A 12449-nucleotide genomic window follows, 5' to 3' on the forward strand; every position below is an offset into this window, starting at 1 on the left:
CCAGTCTCCTGATGATGGTGAATACATTGGCACACAAATTAATGCAGCTGTCTCTATATCCCCACATCCCATCGCCTTTTGTTTTACCTCCATCCAGAAGATTACCTGGTCTTGAATGGGGATGGTTTCTGCTCGGAACATTGATGGGGCTGGAGCTACTGTTTGGAGTGTAGTAGCAGCAGGGTGACTTGTGTTCCCTTTCTGGGTGTCTTGAGTGTTCATCTGTGCAGTGGTTTCTTTGAGCTGTCCCATTCTCGGCTTCTGATGTGAAGAAGCTGTGGGTGCTGTGGTCGCAGCAGGATCCGGGCTTAAGCTGGTACTGGAGTGGTTTTCGGGGCTTCAATGTTGATATTTGTTGATTCTGATGCATTTCCGGGTTTTTCACCTGTGGCTCCTAGTATGATGTCATCATGGCGCGCCCTTTCTCGGAGGTCAGCAGGGGTTTCCATGGCGACTTGGGGCGAAGACATGCCCTCTGGAGGCTGGGCTGGGGCCGAGACCCCGCCTGCCTGAGGCTGGACCAAGGCTGGGGCTACCGCCCACCAAGGTGTGGTCGGAGTAGGAGGCACGCCCCACCAGGGCAGGGCTTGGGGCGGAGCCGCACCCCATGAGGGAGGCTAGGTTTCTCTTTTCCTGCCAGTGACCACGTGGTCGCCACCATCTTGGGATTTTTCCCGGGCTTTTTCTTCTCCTGTCACAAGGTCGCTGCCATCTTTGGGGCTTTCTTTGTTCTTTTCTCCCTCCCACTTCTCCCTGGGATGGCGCAGAGCGCTCCACCGGCCCCTTATTTCCAGCTGCTGAGGGTTTACTGGTCTGTGGAGTCGCTCCAACGGCGGCAGGCTGTTTACCAGTTGCCGGGATTGTGTCTAATGTTCTGCAGCATTTCTCCATGCCTCCCTTTTTCTGTGTTTGGCTACCACCCTCCTTGTTGCTCTGCACTTCGGATTTTATCTGTTTTATCAATTTTTGAATGATCCTCCAAGGTTTTACCACCTTGATTGCTTCTGGATAATTTTTTAAAGCTCTATTTATGATTTCTTCTCCAATTTTATTACAATAGTCCATGTTATGAATGATGTTCTATTTTTTCCAATTTATCAAGCAACAAGATTAAATTTAATAGTAAGTTTTTAATAGTAATAAAATGAATACAATCAAAGTATTGGAGATGACAATTAAAGTATTGGAGATGAAACAATCAAAGTGCATATATTTAAGAATATACAAAATTTGGCAGTAAGTAATTTAGTATAATTGAGGTTCGTATAAAGCATAAGCAAAACCGACCGGGGAGGGGCCCCCCTCCGACCGGGGATACAGGGAGTGGTTCGCCATTCCTCACGTATCAAAGCATCCAGGCTAACAATCCCACTTATATACTGTAGGTTACAGAAGTTTCTAGAAAGCTCCTCCTAGTTTCTATTCCTAAAATTTACGTAACTATACTGCACGGTGCATGCTCTACTAATGGGTTAGGGGGTCTCTCCTCCTTTTGAGGGTCTTATTTCCGATGAAGGCTCATCATCTTCATCAGTGACCGAGGTGTGACCTGCAGGTAGCGCAGGCGCCCTGTGTGACTGAGCAGATGTTTTCCATAACATGACTTTAATTAAGTCCCATGCTTGGAATCATTCCATTTTTGACAGCTTCAAGGTTGAAGCTGTATTTCTAGATGCTGCTTATCAGACCTCCGTCCTTCTACTATTCTTATCTGACTTTCTTCTAACCTCCTTCTTCGACTCCCAACATCTGGAAGATGTATTTTATCCTGTCTCACCCATCTCCCCCCCTCACTCTGTAACAATTGTCTTCTATTGATCTAAATACAATTTTGTTAATATAGTTACAACTTAATTAGCACGAATCACATTTATCACAGTCCATATCTAGTGCAGTTTCTCCAGTTGGTTCTACTCCCTTTTGTCCATAATATTAAATCAAAAAGCCATTCTTCTTCATAGTCTATCTCCCATTCTTCCAAAAACTCGGACCATACCTGAATGACCGAGTGTGTCTGTGGAGATGGTTCCTCCCATGTTTTTCCTGGCTCGTGGCCAAAGTTTCTCCCATCTCTTAGATGTCCTTGGCTCCGGGCCAACTTCCTGCCTCTTTTTCTGGGCATCTTCCCATCTCTCAGACGAACTTGGCTCTGGGCCATAATTTCTTCCCATCTCTTTTTCTGGACGGATTGTCTCCCCCTGCTTTCGCAGGTGTGGCTATGTTGAATCACGTCGGCGGTCACCAGTTGTGACCTTGACTGGCACTGTGCCTGAGACAGAGACACAGCACTCTATGATCCATGTGACAAAAAGCCCTTTATTGTTCTGACTTCACCTTAAATACCTTTCTTAATGTTCCCGGGCAAGCACTTGTGATTGGTTGAAAGTTCAGGCTGCTCAGCTCTCTGACCAATAGCTCCTGCAGCTTAGGTTGGGACTCATCGGGTCAAATCCTTGTCTATCTCCAGTTCTGTCCTATCACTGTTCCCTGGAGGCCTGTCTATCAGTCCAGGCTGCTTCTCCCATATATGGCCAAATTAACTGCCCAGTACAAGCCAGCTTGCACTGTGACACAGGAAGGCTGTCTGTCTGCCAGGAGTTACATGACTGGCTCATGCTGGCTTTGCTGAGTACCAGCACCTCAATCTTGCTGGGCCCTTGGTGGCTTGGCTGAGTGTTGAGTATAGCAAGGAGAAGACAGTGCAGATATTTTTCAAGTACTGCTACAGCAGTCTTGGCACACAGGCTGAGGAGAGGGGAGACCTGGCCACAGCTCCAACTTCTTAATACTCTGTGGGATAGGGAAGGCAGTGCAGCCTCCTCTGATGGCCTTGGGTTGTATCGGTCAGGGCAAGCAAAGAGCCTGGCTTTCTGCTGTGGGGCTGAATGTCATGAAGAACAGGCTCACCAAGCAGGTTTCCAACCCTGCACCATCTATAGGTGGTACAAATAAGCTGAATTCTGGTCTGATGCTTTACCTGCTGCCCTGTCACAAGCATGTGTACAGACATGACAGTCTGTCATCAGATTAGGTCTTTGAGGTTTGTATTGTGTCATCTTCTCTATGCTGATCACCAGGGTCTGAAGTTCATAAGTATTTGCTCTTACTTCAACTATTGTCCTGCTGCCTTTTTCCCAACCTGGAAATTGGAGATAATTTTAGTAAGGATGTATTATAAAAGGGGATCTTTATTTTAAGGCCTCCAGAGACAGTTATGGAAAGATATCCACAAAAGCCCATTCCCTCCCCCCAGGGGTGAGTACATTTTTATAGGAAATTAGCATAATTGATAAAAAGCACCACTTAGGAGAACAAGTGGTGATGCAATTCCCCCCCGGGTCAAGCCCCTTCTCTGGAGCCCCCCTTCAGCATTAGTTGTACTTTGTCCATGAAATGTATCTCAAAGAGTTGTTCTCGGCCTTGGTTCCCAGGTAGAACCAAGATAGCATTGGGGCCTTGAAGCTCTGGAATTTGTTTTGTCTTTCTGCCTAGGGAAAGGCCATGGAAAAGTACTGGGAAAACTAGTCACTAATACAATAAGCTACAGAGCTACAAATATATGTGTGAAGACTATAGAAAACAGAAAAAAAGGCAAAACTCAGATGGCATCAGTCCCTAGTGTATTGGGTTTGCATGGCCAGATTTTGACAGCAGAGAGGCTACAGGGGTGGCATCTGTGAGAAGCTGCCAGAAGCTTCCCCCATGTCCAGCAGAGCCAACACCAGCCGGCTCCAGGATGGACTCATTGCTGGCCAAGGCTGGGCCAATCAGGAATGATGGTAATGCCTCTGTGATAACATATTTAAGAAGAAAGAAAATGAAGTGACTGCACAGTTGTAATTGCAGCCAGAGCAGGGTGAGAATGTCAGAGGAACAGCTCTGCAGACACCAAGGTCAGTGGAGAAGGGGGGCAGGAGGTGCTCCAGGCACCAGAGCCGAGAATCCCCTGCAGCCCATGGTGAAAACCATGATGAAGCAGCTGTCCCCCTGCAGCCCATGGAGGACCTCACACTGGAGTGGAGGGATGCCTGAGAGGGGGCTGTCAACCTGTGGGAGGCCCATGCTGGAGCAGGCTACTGGTAGGGACCTGCAGACCCGTGGAGAGAGGAGCCCATGTTGGAGCAGGTTTCCTGGTAGGACTTGTGATCCCATGGGGAATCCACATTGGAGCAAGCAGTGCCTGAATGCACCCCATGGAAAGGGACCCACACTGGAGCTGGAGAACTGTCTGTGGGATGGACTCATGTTGGAGAAGTTTGTGGAGGACTGTCTCTTGTGGGAGGGAATCCACGTTGGAACAGGGGAAGGACTCCTGTCCCTGAGCAGTGGCAGAAACAATGAGTGATGAACTGACCATAACCCCCATTCCTGTCTCCCTGTGCTGCTGGGGGATGAGGTAGAGCTGGGAAGGAGGGTGGGATGGAGGGAAGGTGTTTTTAAGGTCTTATTTTACTTCTCATTATCCTGCTCTGATTTTGTTAGTAATAAATTCAATTAATATCCCCAGTTCAAGTCTGTTTTGCCCGTGATGGTATTTGGTGAGTGATCTCTCCCTGCCTTTATCTCAACCCATGAACCCTTCATTATATTTTCTCTCCCCTGTACAGTTGCTGAGGGGAATGAGTACAGCTTTGGTGGATGCCTGGCATCCAGCCAACATTAACCCACTACACTTAGATATCCTTAACTATTCATAAGTTTTGACTTTAAACATGTTTCTGATGCATCACCTAAAGAAGTTGTCAGCATCCAGAATCCATGAATGTGTTAGCTCTGACTGCTGTTGTGATTATCTCTTTCAGGACTATCTTACTGAGTGTAATCTCTTTGCTTAATGAGCCCAACACATTCTCTCCTGCCAACGTGGACGCGTCAGTCATGTTCAGGAAATGGAGGGACAGTAAAGGAAAAGACAAGGAGTATGCTGAAATCATAAGGTAAGCTTTGATGTGTATGATGCTGTGCTATGGCCTCCTGCTTTGAATCCTATGAAACAGGCTGATTTCAGAATTTACTGAAACCAGCTTCTTGCTATGGTTGCTCCTTTCAAAATGAATTTTACAGCTTTATTCCAAGTTTATTCTTCTGGACAGAAATAGTGCAAACTTCTATCTTTGTATTGTTCTTTTTCAGACTAATCTGGCATGATGCTCTGCAAAACCTATTGGCTGCTAGTAAATTCTAGTCTAAGTCCCTGTGTACTTTTGAGGACTGCTTGCATTGCTTGAGATGTGGTTCAAACTGCCTTCATGCTACTAATTCTGTGCTTAATGCACTCATGAATCATAATCTTGTCCCTCCAATTTGAAGGAATATCAGTAGGATTTGGCAAGTGCTTGCACAGCTGGGTTTGATTAGCTGGAAGCGATGTTTAGTCTTGACTGCCCTTTTCTGAGAAATTCATGGTTCATCAGGTGCTGTAGGGAGATGATGTAAACTTGAGCCAAGATTGCTGTGGAGTGGGAAATGGGCAGCCCATACTGCAGTGGGACTGCTGTCACACTTGCCTGGGGCAAGATCATGTATGCCTTGACTGCTAGCTGGATATACCCCTGGTTGGAGCTACACAGGGCAGTCAGTCACTGTCCTGGGCTGTGCAAAGAGCCTTGCTGGGAGGTTATTTGAGTTCCCTCCAGCTCCATTGGCTTCAGCTGGATGTACTCCATAAACAGAGTATGGCAGACTGAGCATGTGGGTGGGAGTAAAGGAACAGACTGCCATCTGCTCCTCTCCCTACTAGGAGGCAGCAACAGTTTGCAGCCCAAGTACTGCTGAGGGGCACCAGCCAGACCTCATCCTGGAGCAAAGGGAAACACTTGTTTCCTTCTATCCTCAGTGAGTGCTGGGGTTACAGATGCATTTCAGGGTGCAGCCACATGCTCTTACCCTCCAGGGGGAGCTCAGCTGACAAATGCTTGTAGGAATTAGAGTTTTGAGCATGTTGGGGTAGAGTCACAGTGGTGGAGGGTGGCTGTGGATAGCATCTCTGTATGGCATTTCCTAAGTCATCTTAGGAAATCTATGACTATTCCTTCTGTAACAAATGTAATGGAATTTGCTCTGAGTTCTGGCAGGTCTCTAATGCAGACTCCTGTAGAATAATTGATTTCATACGTTGCTGAGAGTGTGTGTGCTGCAAACACCCTTGAAGTGCTCCCAAGCCTGGGGCTGCAGGAACTAAATCTGTTTCTAGTGATGCTTGTGGTGCTTCAGCCAAACATCAGCTCTCCTGACAGCTGCCAGGAGGGCTGGGCAGGAGCTAGTTGGGAGGTGGGGAGTTGAGCCACACTGCTGCCAGCACATGGCCCTGCTCATGTTGCTTTGTCCTCCTCCCCACAGGAAACAGGTTTTGGCTACCAAAGCTGAGGCAGAGAAGGATGGTGTGAAGGTCCCCACTACACTGGCAGAGTACTGCATCAAAACTAAAGTGCCTTCCAATGACAACAGTTCAGATTTGCTTTATGACGACTTGTATGATGATGACATTGATGACGAAGACGAGGAAGAAGAGGATGCTGACTGTTATGATGATGATGATTCTGGCAATGAGGAGTCGTGACCTGCTCCCTCTATGCCCCTATACTGCCCTGTCAACTCAGGCCAGAAGGGAGCAGTGGTAACCTAGCAGCAGTCCAGCAAAAAAGTAGTGGTGGGAGGGGGGAGTAAAAAAAACTTTGTCTCCTGCTGTGTCCTGTTGTATGGATCTGTTTGCTCCTTTTTTATGGACCTCTTAGAGACCCTCCACAGAATGTCTGAATTCTTGCATTCTTAACCCTTTCATCACTGTATTATGATTTCTTTTTTAAAAAGAAATTCCCTTTTTCACTTCTCCACAAAATGCTCACAGCGAAACAGGTTTGCTTGTGTTTAAATTCTTGAATTAAATACACTCTTGCATTGAGATGTTTAATGTATTTAAAGCTGGAACAAACCCATTGAAAGATAGATTTTCAGGAGCTCAAGTGCTGCATTTACTGGGAAGAAAGAAATCCATGCAAAGCAAATTGTCGGGGTTTAGCTGCTCCATTTACAATAATAGCGTGTGTACATTTGTTTAGCCTTGTGGTGGTGGCTTTTCCTTTATAAGGTGTAGGGTGGAAAGTGTAAAGCTACTGTGTGTTGAGCTTGATGAGATGTTACTGAAAGGTACAGGAATCTGTTTAGCCTGCTCAAATTAGGAAATAGCTGGCCCCTGGATCCCCAGAGGGCACAATCAGCTTTGTATCTGAAAAAGGCTTGTGATATGAACCCTAAAATAAACACTTAACACTTCACGTCTGTACAACTGAGCCCTGGGTTGCATTATTTTTTTTCAGACTAGGTTTGGGTTGAAAAAGTTCTGTTTAGCCATTCTTCTGGGATCTGCTGCCAGCTGCCCCTCTACTGAGGGAGGAAAACAGAAGTGTATCCCACTGTCCAGTGGGCCAGCATTCATCCTGAACTTTTTTTTGGCAGTGAGAGTCTCCTTCTCCAGTGCTTGCTAGTAGCTCTTGCTTCCTGCAGCCCAAGTCCAGTGCTGGCCTGAGCCTTGTTGCTGTTGCTTATGTAGGTCACCTGTTGGTAAATGCAGCTCTGCTGTAGCTCTGTGAGGTTGGCAGAAGATAAAGCTCCCTGAGGTAGCCAGGCTGTTTCTGTGCCTGCAGTGGCTTCTGGGACATAGGACAGAGAGATGGATGGGATGGGTGCTGGGTTCTCTCCTGCCTGGATGGGGCACGGGTGAATGTGTGCAGCCCCACAAAGAGAAGGGTACACAGTGCTTTCAGGCTGATAAAGAAAGCCAGCAATCAGGGTTTGACAGCCTATTTAGGAGTATGTTTCAGCTGGTGCCCTGAGCTCGGCCTCCTGCATGTTTTTGGGAGCTCTTGGAAGAGCTTAGGGCCCTCAGCACCCTTACCCCATTGCAGTGTGCTCTTGTTCAGCTGTAGTGCAGTGCCCTGAATTCACCTTTCACATGGATTGGCAGCCAGCCCTGCCCTTCTGCTCTGAGCCATGGCAGCCCCGGGAGCAGATTGGAGGTGCTGGCCCTGCTTGGGCGAGACCCTCTGTTCTCACAAGAGGTAGTCACCCTGATAAGAACTGCAGGCTCAGGCATTTGGTATAGCTTGGCAGTTTTAATGATACATCACCAGCTGCAGTCCCTCAAGAGGTACTTTGGTGGGAATAAACTTTTCTGTGATCAGCTTGGTGGGAAGCAAGGAGCAGGATGAGAGTGAGCAAGCTTAAAGTGTGTTGCCTGGAGGGAGAGGAGGGGCAGGCAACCCTTGAGAAGGGGAGGAAGGCCTGTGGGGCTCTGTTTGAAGTTATCAGAATGTTGCTTGGCTGGAGTTTGCTGCAGCAAGGACAGTCCCTGTCCCTCTTCCCCAGCTTGTGCTAGTGTGCTCTCAGCAGAATGAAGGCAGCCCAAGTGGCAATACCTTGTCCCCAGTGTGTTCTTTGATGGTCTGCCCTCCTGCTTGCTTTTTACCTGGGGAGGCAGCTGGAACCCTCCTTAACTGTCCCACAAGGGCTCCTTCAGGTCATCCTTCCATCAAGGACTAGCAGCCCCTGGTGCTTTTTGAAGCCAGCAGCGCCCCCCCCCCAGCTCCCAGCTTCACACCAGCTAAGGGTGGTGCCAGTGTTAGCAAATGGGCCTCCTTGATGCAAGACTGGTCTCAAAGCCACACTGGGCCAGGAACATCAGTCTCCAGCTTTGGGGGGCTGTTGTGGGCATGAAGGAGCAGAGTATGGCAACACTGGCTGTGCTGACTTGGTTTGAAATGATACTGCATCTTTCAGGATTTCCCTTGTATTTTTGACCATTTTCACTGTATGCTCTCCAGTGAATTGTATTTTCAAGCTTAGTGTTGTAAGATGCATTATCTCATGTTAACCTTTTTAAAGACAAAAAACAACCTATTTTGAGAGCTCTGACCATAACCAGACTAATTCATCTTCCCCACTGTCCTGTGCAGTGTCATTGCTTGTTGACTTGCTGGTTTCATTTTTTTGAGATACAAACCAAAATGAGGGGATTGTGTTTGGTTTTGGGTTGTTTTTTTTGTTTTTTTACCTCTTTAAGGAATTGTGGAAAAATGTTTACCTGATCTTTGTATTGTTTTTTTCTTAACCTTTTTCTCATCTCAGCCAATATTAGTGTTTACATTTGAAACTACCTGCCCTTTCAAATGCAGTTTTCAACCATTCTGAAACCAGCAGGGTATACTACATTTCTTAGTAGCTTTCTTAGCTGAAATCCCAGATAGTTTCCTTTTTTCTTCAGTATAACTTACCAGAAAAAATTAACTGATGCATTTTTGTGTTGTCTTCCCCTTCAGTAGTTGTTTTGTCTTTTCTGCACATCTATTAATAAAAATGTGAAATGAAAATATGCCAGTACTATTACTTCCCTGTTGAGTTGGTTTATTTGCATGGGTTACTCAAAGCTTTGAAAAACAGCTGTTCACAAATTCAGTGGTGCTCCAGTATCAATACCTATACAGAAATATCTACAAGGTTATTTGGAAAACTAAAGCTGCTGTTTGACAGCTGTTTATACCTTAAAGAACAAACTGATTTGGAGAAGCACTTTGGCAAAAGGCCTTGAGCTTTCCTGTTATATTTATTTATTCATGTTAAGTCAGCAAAGAGGAGACCAGGGAGAAGACTGTTCATGGTATCATATGACTGCAGCAGGATGCAAGGACTTGGGGTAAAGGTGCTGCTGGCATAGGGTTTTCTGGGTCAAGGTGCTTTGACCTCATGCACAAGACCGGCAGAGGAACTGAGGTAATCACTGCCAAGCACCCCTTCAGGGTGCTTGCCCTGCCTGGCCCATGCTGTTCCCTCCAGGCTCAAGAGTGGAGAAGTATTTGTTTTTGCAGTGCTGAAATTAGCAGGACATGAGTACAGGCGTTGTATTTGCTCTACAACATTGTTTGCAGCACAGCAACGGCTGAGCCAAATGTGTTTGGGGCCTGAATGTTTCTGCTTCACAGCCATGCTGGAGGAATGGTTATGGCATTGCAGAGCTGACTTCCTAGAGGAGTCTCCATGGTGGTGAATGAGATGGTGCTATCTGAGCCTTCTGACTGGGATCAGACCTGCCTGTAGCTCCTGCCTGGCTTCTATTGCACCAGCCTGCCTTGAGCTGACAGTAGCTTCTTGATCTAGCAGAAGGTGCTGTACCAAAACCAGGACAAACACTCCACGCCGCCCTGCACTGGACAAACCTGACTGCCCCTTGTGCAGAGTGGTTGAGGGTTTTTTTTCTCCAGTTCCTTGATGGCCAAGTGCAGCAGAGCAACCTTGGTTCTACCATCAGACTGTGGAACAGAGACTTAGAGAGGAAAGTGCTGCAGAAGAGCCCTGTTGGAGCTGACAATAAGGGGAAAACATACTGTTTAGGCTTGCCAGGGGAGGGAAGGGAGGCACTAAGTCTCCAGCCTGCAGGAACAGATTGATGTATTCCCAGTGCAGGACCGAGCACTTCGCCTTATTGAACCTCACCACGGACCATGGACTTCATAGGCAACGCAAGGAAGGACAGTGCTGCTGTGCTCCCTCCTTACCACTCCCAGCTGCTCCACAGGGCCTCAGACAGAGCACAGTGTCACAGGACAGCAAATGCAGACATGATACTTGTGGCAGAAGTCAGGGTGCTGCCCAGGATCCCAACCCAATGCAGCTACCTATGAACGTTCAGTACCAAGGTGTGCTCACCTTTGTCACAGTATTCAGCATCCCCATCTCTTGCTCTTACCTTTCCAGCAGGAGGAGGTATAAAGGGACAGGCTAGAAAAGCAAAACTGCTTGAGGCTTTTGAAAATTCGGACAAACACTAGTGATAGACTCAAATATTTATTAGGTGGAGGGGGAGTTAAAAGAAATAAAACTCCTAAAACATTCACCGCACTGGTGTAGGACAAGAAGGACCAGGAGTTGCCTACAGGGTCTTGTTTTAGAAAAAAGTGGGGAGGGACAGGTGAAGTTTCCATCAAATAGCTGTGTCTTTTCTGGGCAGGGTGGCTTGAGGCAAAAAGAGGTACAAGACACAGTTTATACTTTTATTTAAGAAACTGATACATAGTTTTTGCCTCTAATGATGGAAGTTGCAGGACCTACTGAGCCATCCAACGTCTCTTGCTAGAGAAACAAAAAAATCCCAACCCAATACCAAAACACACAACCACCGCCTTCCTCCCAAAAACAAAAACCAAAAAACAAAAACACAAGCAAAAACCACAAACAAAAAAGAGGCCTTTATTATTTAAAAAAAGTGAAAAATAAAAAGGTGAGAGTGAACAACCTACCCACAAGAGTTCCTCTTCCACAGCAGGAAGGAATGAGGAGATGAAAGAAAGAGGAAGACCCACAATTTTTTTTTTCCCTTCTCCCAGCCCCTTTTTAATGTCTTTAAAGTAACAGCTATATTGGGGGCTGAGAGCAGAAATCAAACCAACAGGACACATCTTGATTCTTTTTTTTTTTGGGAGGGGGGAAGGCAGGTCTTATTTGCCTGAATTTAGAACTGCATTAAATAAATGGGCTCCAGCTCAAAAAAAAAAAAAAAGGCAGTTTGTCTTTTGACAGTTATAAAGCTTAAAAAAACATGGAAGGATGATCTGGTGCAGATGGGAAATTCATAAGTTTCCCTACAAAGAAAATAAAACAGGCTGCAAGATGCAGAAAACCACATTTAGCCTCTATTACATTTACAAATACATACATAAATATATTACATACAACAGCAACTTCAAGAGGAAGCAGGCAAGTCACACCGAGAATGGCTGCCTGGCTGCAGTTCTCCCCACACAGACATTTGGCTGAGCAGTAATTTCTCCTAATAATTCTAGGAATGGGGGTCAGCTTTTTCTTTTTCTTTTTTTTGCCTCCTCTCCTTTCATCCTCTCCCTTCTCCCCAGTTTTGGATTTAGTTTGTCCAGTATGGAGAAGTGCCATAGGTTTTGGTAGCCTGAGACTTTTGCTGCATGGTGCTGGGTTGATTGCGTTGGCCAGATCCACCCTAGAAATCAGAAAGGAGACATGAGCACCAACACTACTAGGAAGACAAGCCTGTCCATACATCAGCAGAAGAGCTTCCACCAACACAGTGATGCTCCCCCCAGACAGATCTGTTTCTGCTCTGCAACATCTCCATCCTGCAATCCAGGACAGTCACAGAGAAACCAAGCAAAAAAGCAGGGACCACCATCCCACCACCTCCTACTCAGGTTTAAGGACAGGGAAGAAGAGGAGCAGGACTGGGGACAGCAAAGGAACTCTCCCAAGGTGAACAGAAGCAGTGCACCAGCCAAAGACAGCACACACCCAGAGAGAGAAGTAATTTCCTATTTCTTGATTCTAAGGCAGAAGACTTTTTTGGGGAACATTTATAGTAAGGAAACATGGGCTGGTAAAACCAAATCAGAAATTGGAACCAACACATAATCTGCAAGGGGATGATTTTCCCC

The 12449-nt window shown here is 46.5% G+C and overlaps 2 protein-coding genes across 10 annotated transcripts in view; one reads left to right on the forward strand and one right to left on the reverse strand.

The window, feature by feature from the left end:
* The window catches only part of LOC148220292 (ubiquitin-conjugating enzyme E2 R2-like), a 128771-nt gene extending 119390 nt beyond the window's left edge, over window positions 1–9381 (forward strand). Inside the window, exons 4-5 of the mRNA XM_088155562.1 lie at window positions 4803–4937; window positions 6340–9381. Coding sequence (XP_088011688.1) covers window positions 4803–4937; window positions 6340–6559 — 355 coding nt within the window. The 3' untranslated portion in view covers window positions 6560–9381. The remainder of the gene's footprint in view (window positions 1–4802; window positions 4938–6339) is intronic.
* A 1647-nt stretch (window positions 9382–11028) lies between these two features.
* The window catches only part of LOC148220295 (ubiquitin-associated protein 2-like), a 221675-nt gene continuing 220254 nt past the window's right edge, over window positions 11029–12449 (reverse strand). For all 9 annotated transcript variants that reach the window (XM_088155558.1, XM_088155556.1, XM_088155555.1 and 6 more), the window contains one exon: window positions 11029–12001. In XM_088155558.1, the coding sequence (XP_088011684.1) occupies window positions 11909–12001 (93 nt within the window). In that variant the 3' untranslated portion in view covers window positions 11029–11908. The remainder of the gene's footprint in view (window positions 12002–12449) is intronic.

This window comes from Sturnus vulgaris, chromosome W (assembly GCF_052056855.1).
Source record: "Sturnus vulgaris isolate bStuVul1 chromosome W, bStuVul1.hap1, whole genome shotgun sequence".
NCBI lineage: Eukaryota > Metazoa > Chordata > Aves > Passeriformes > Sturnidae > Sturnus > Sturnus vulgaris.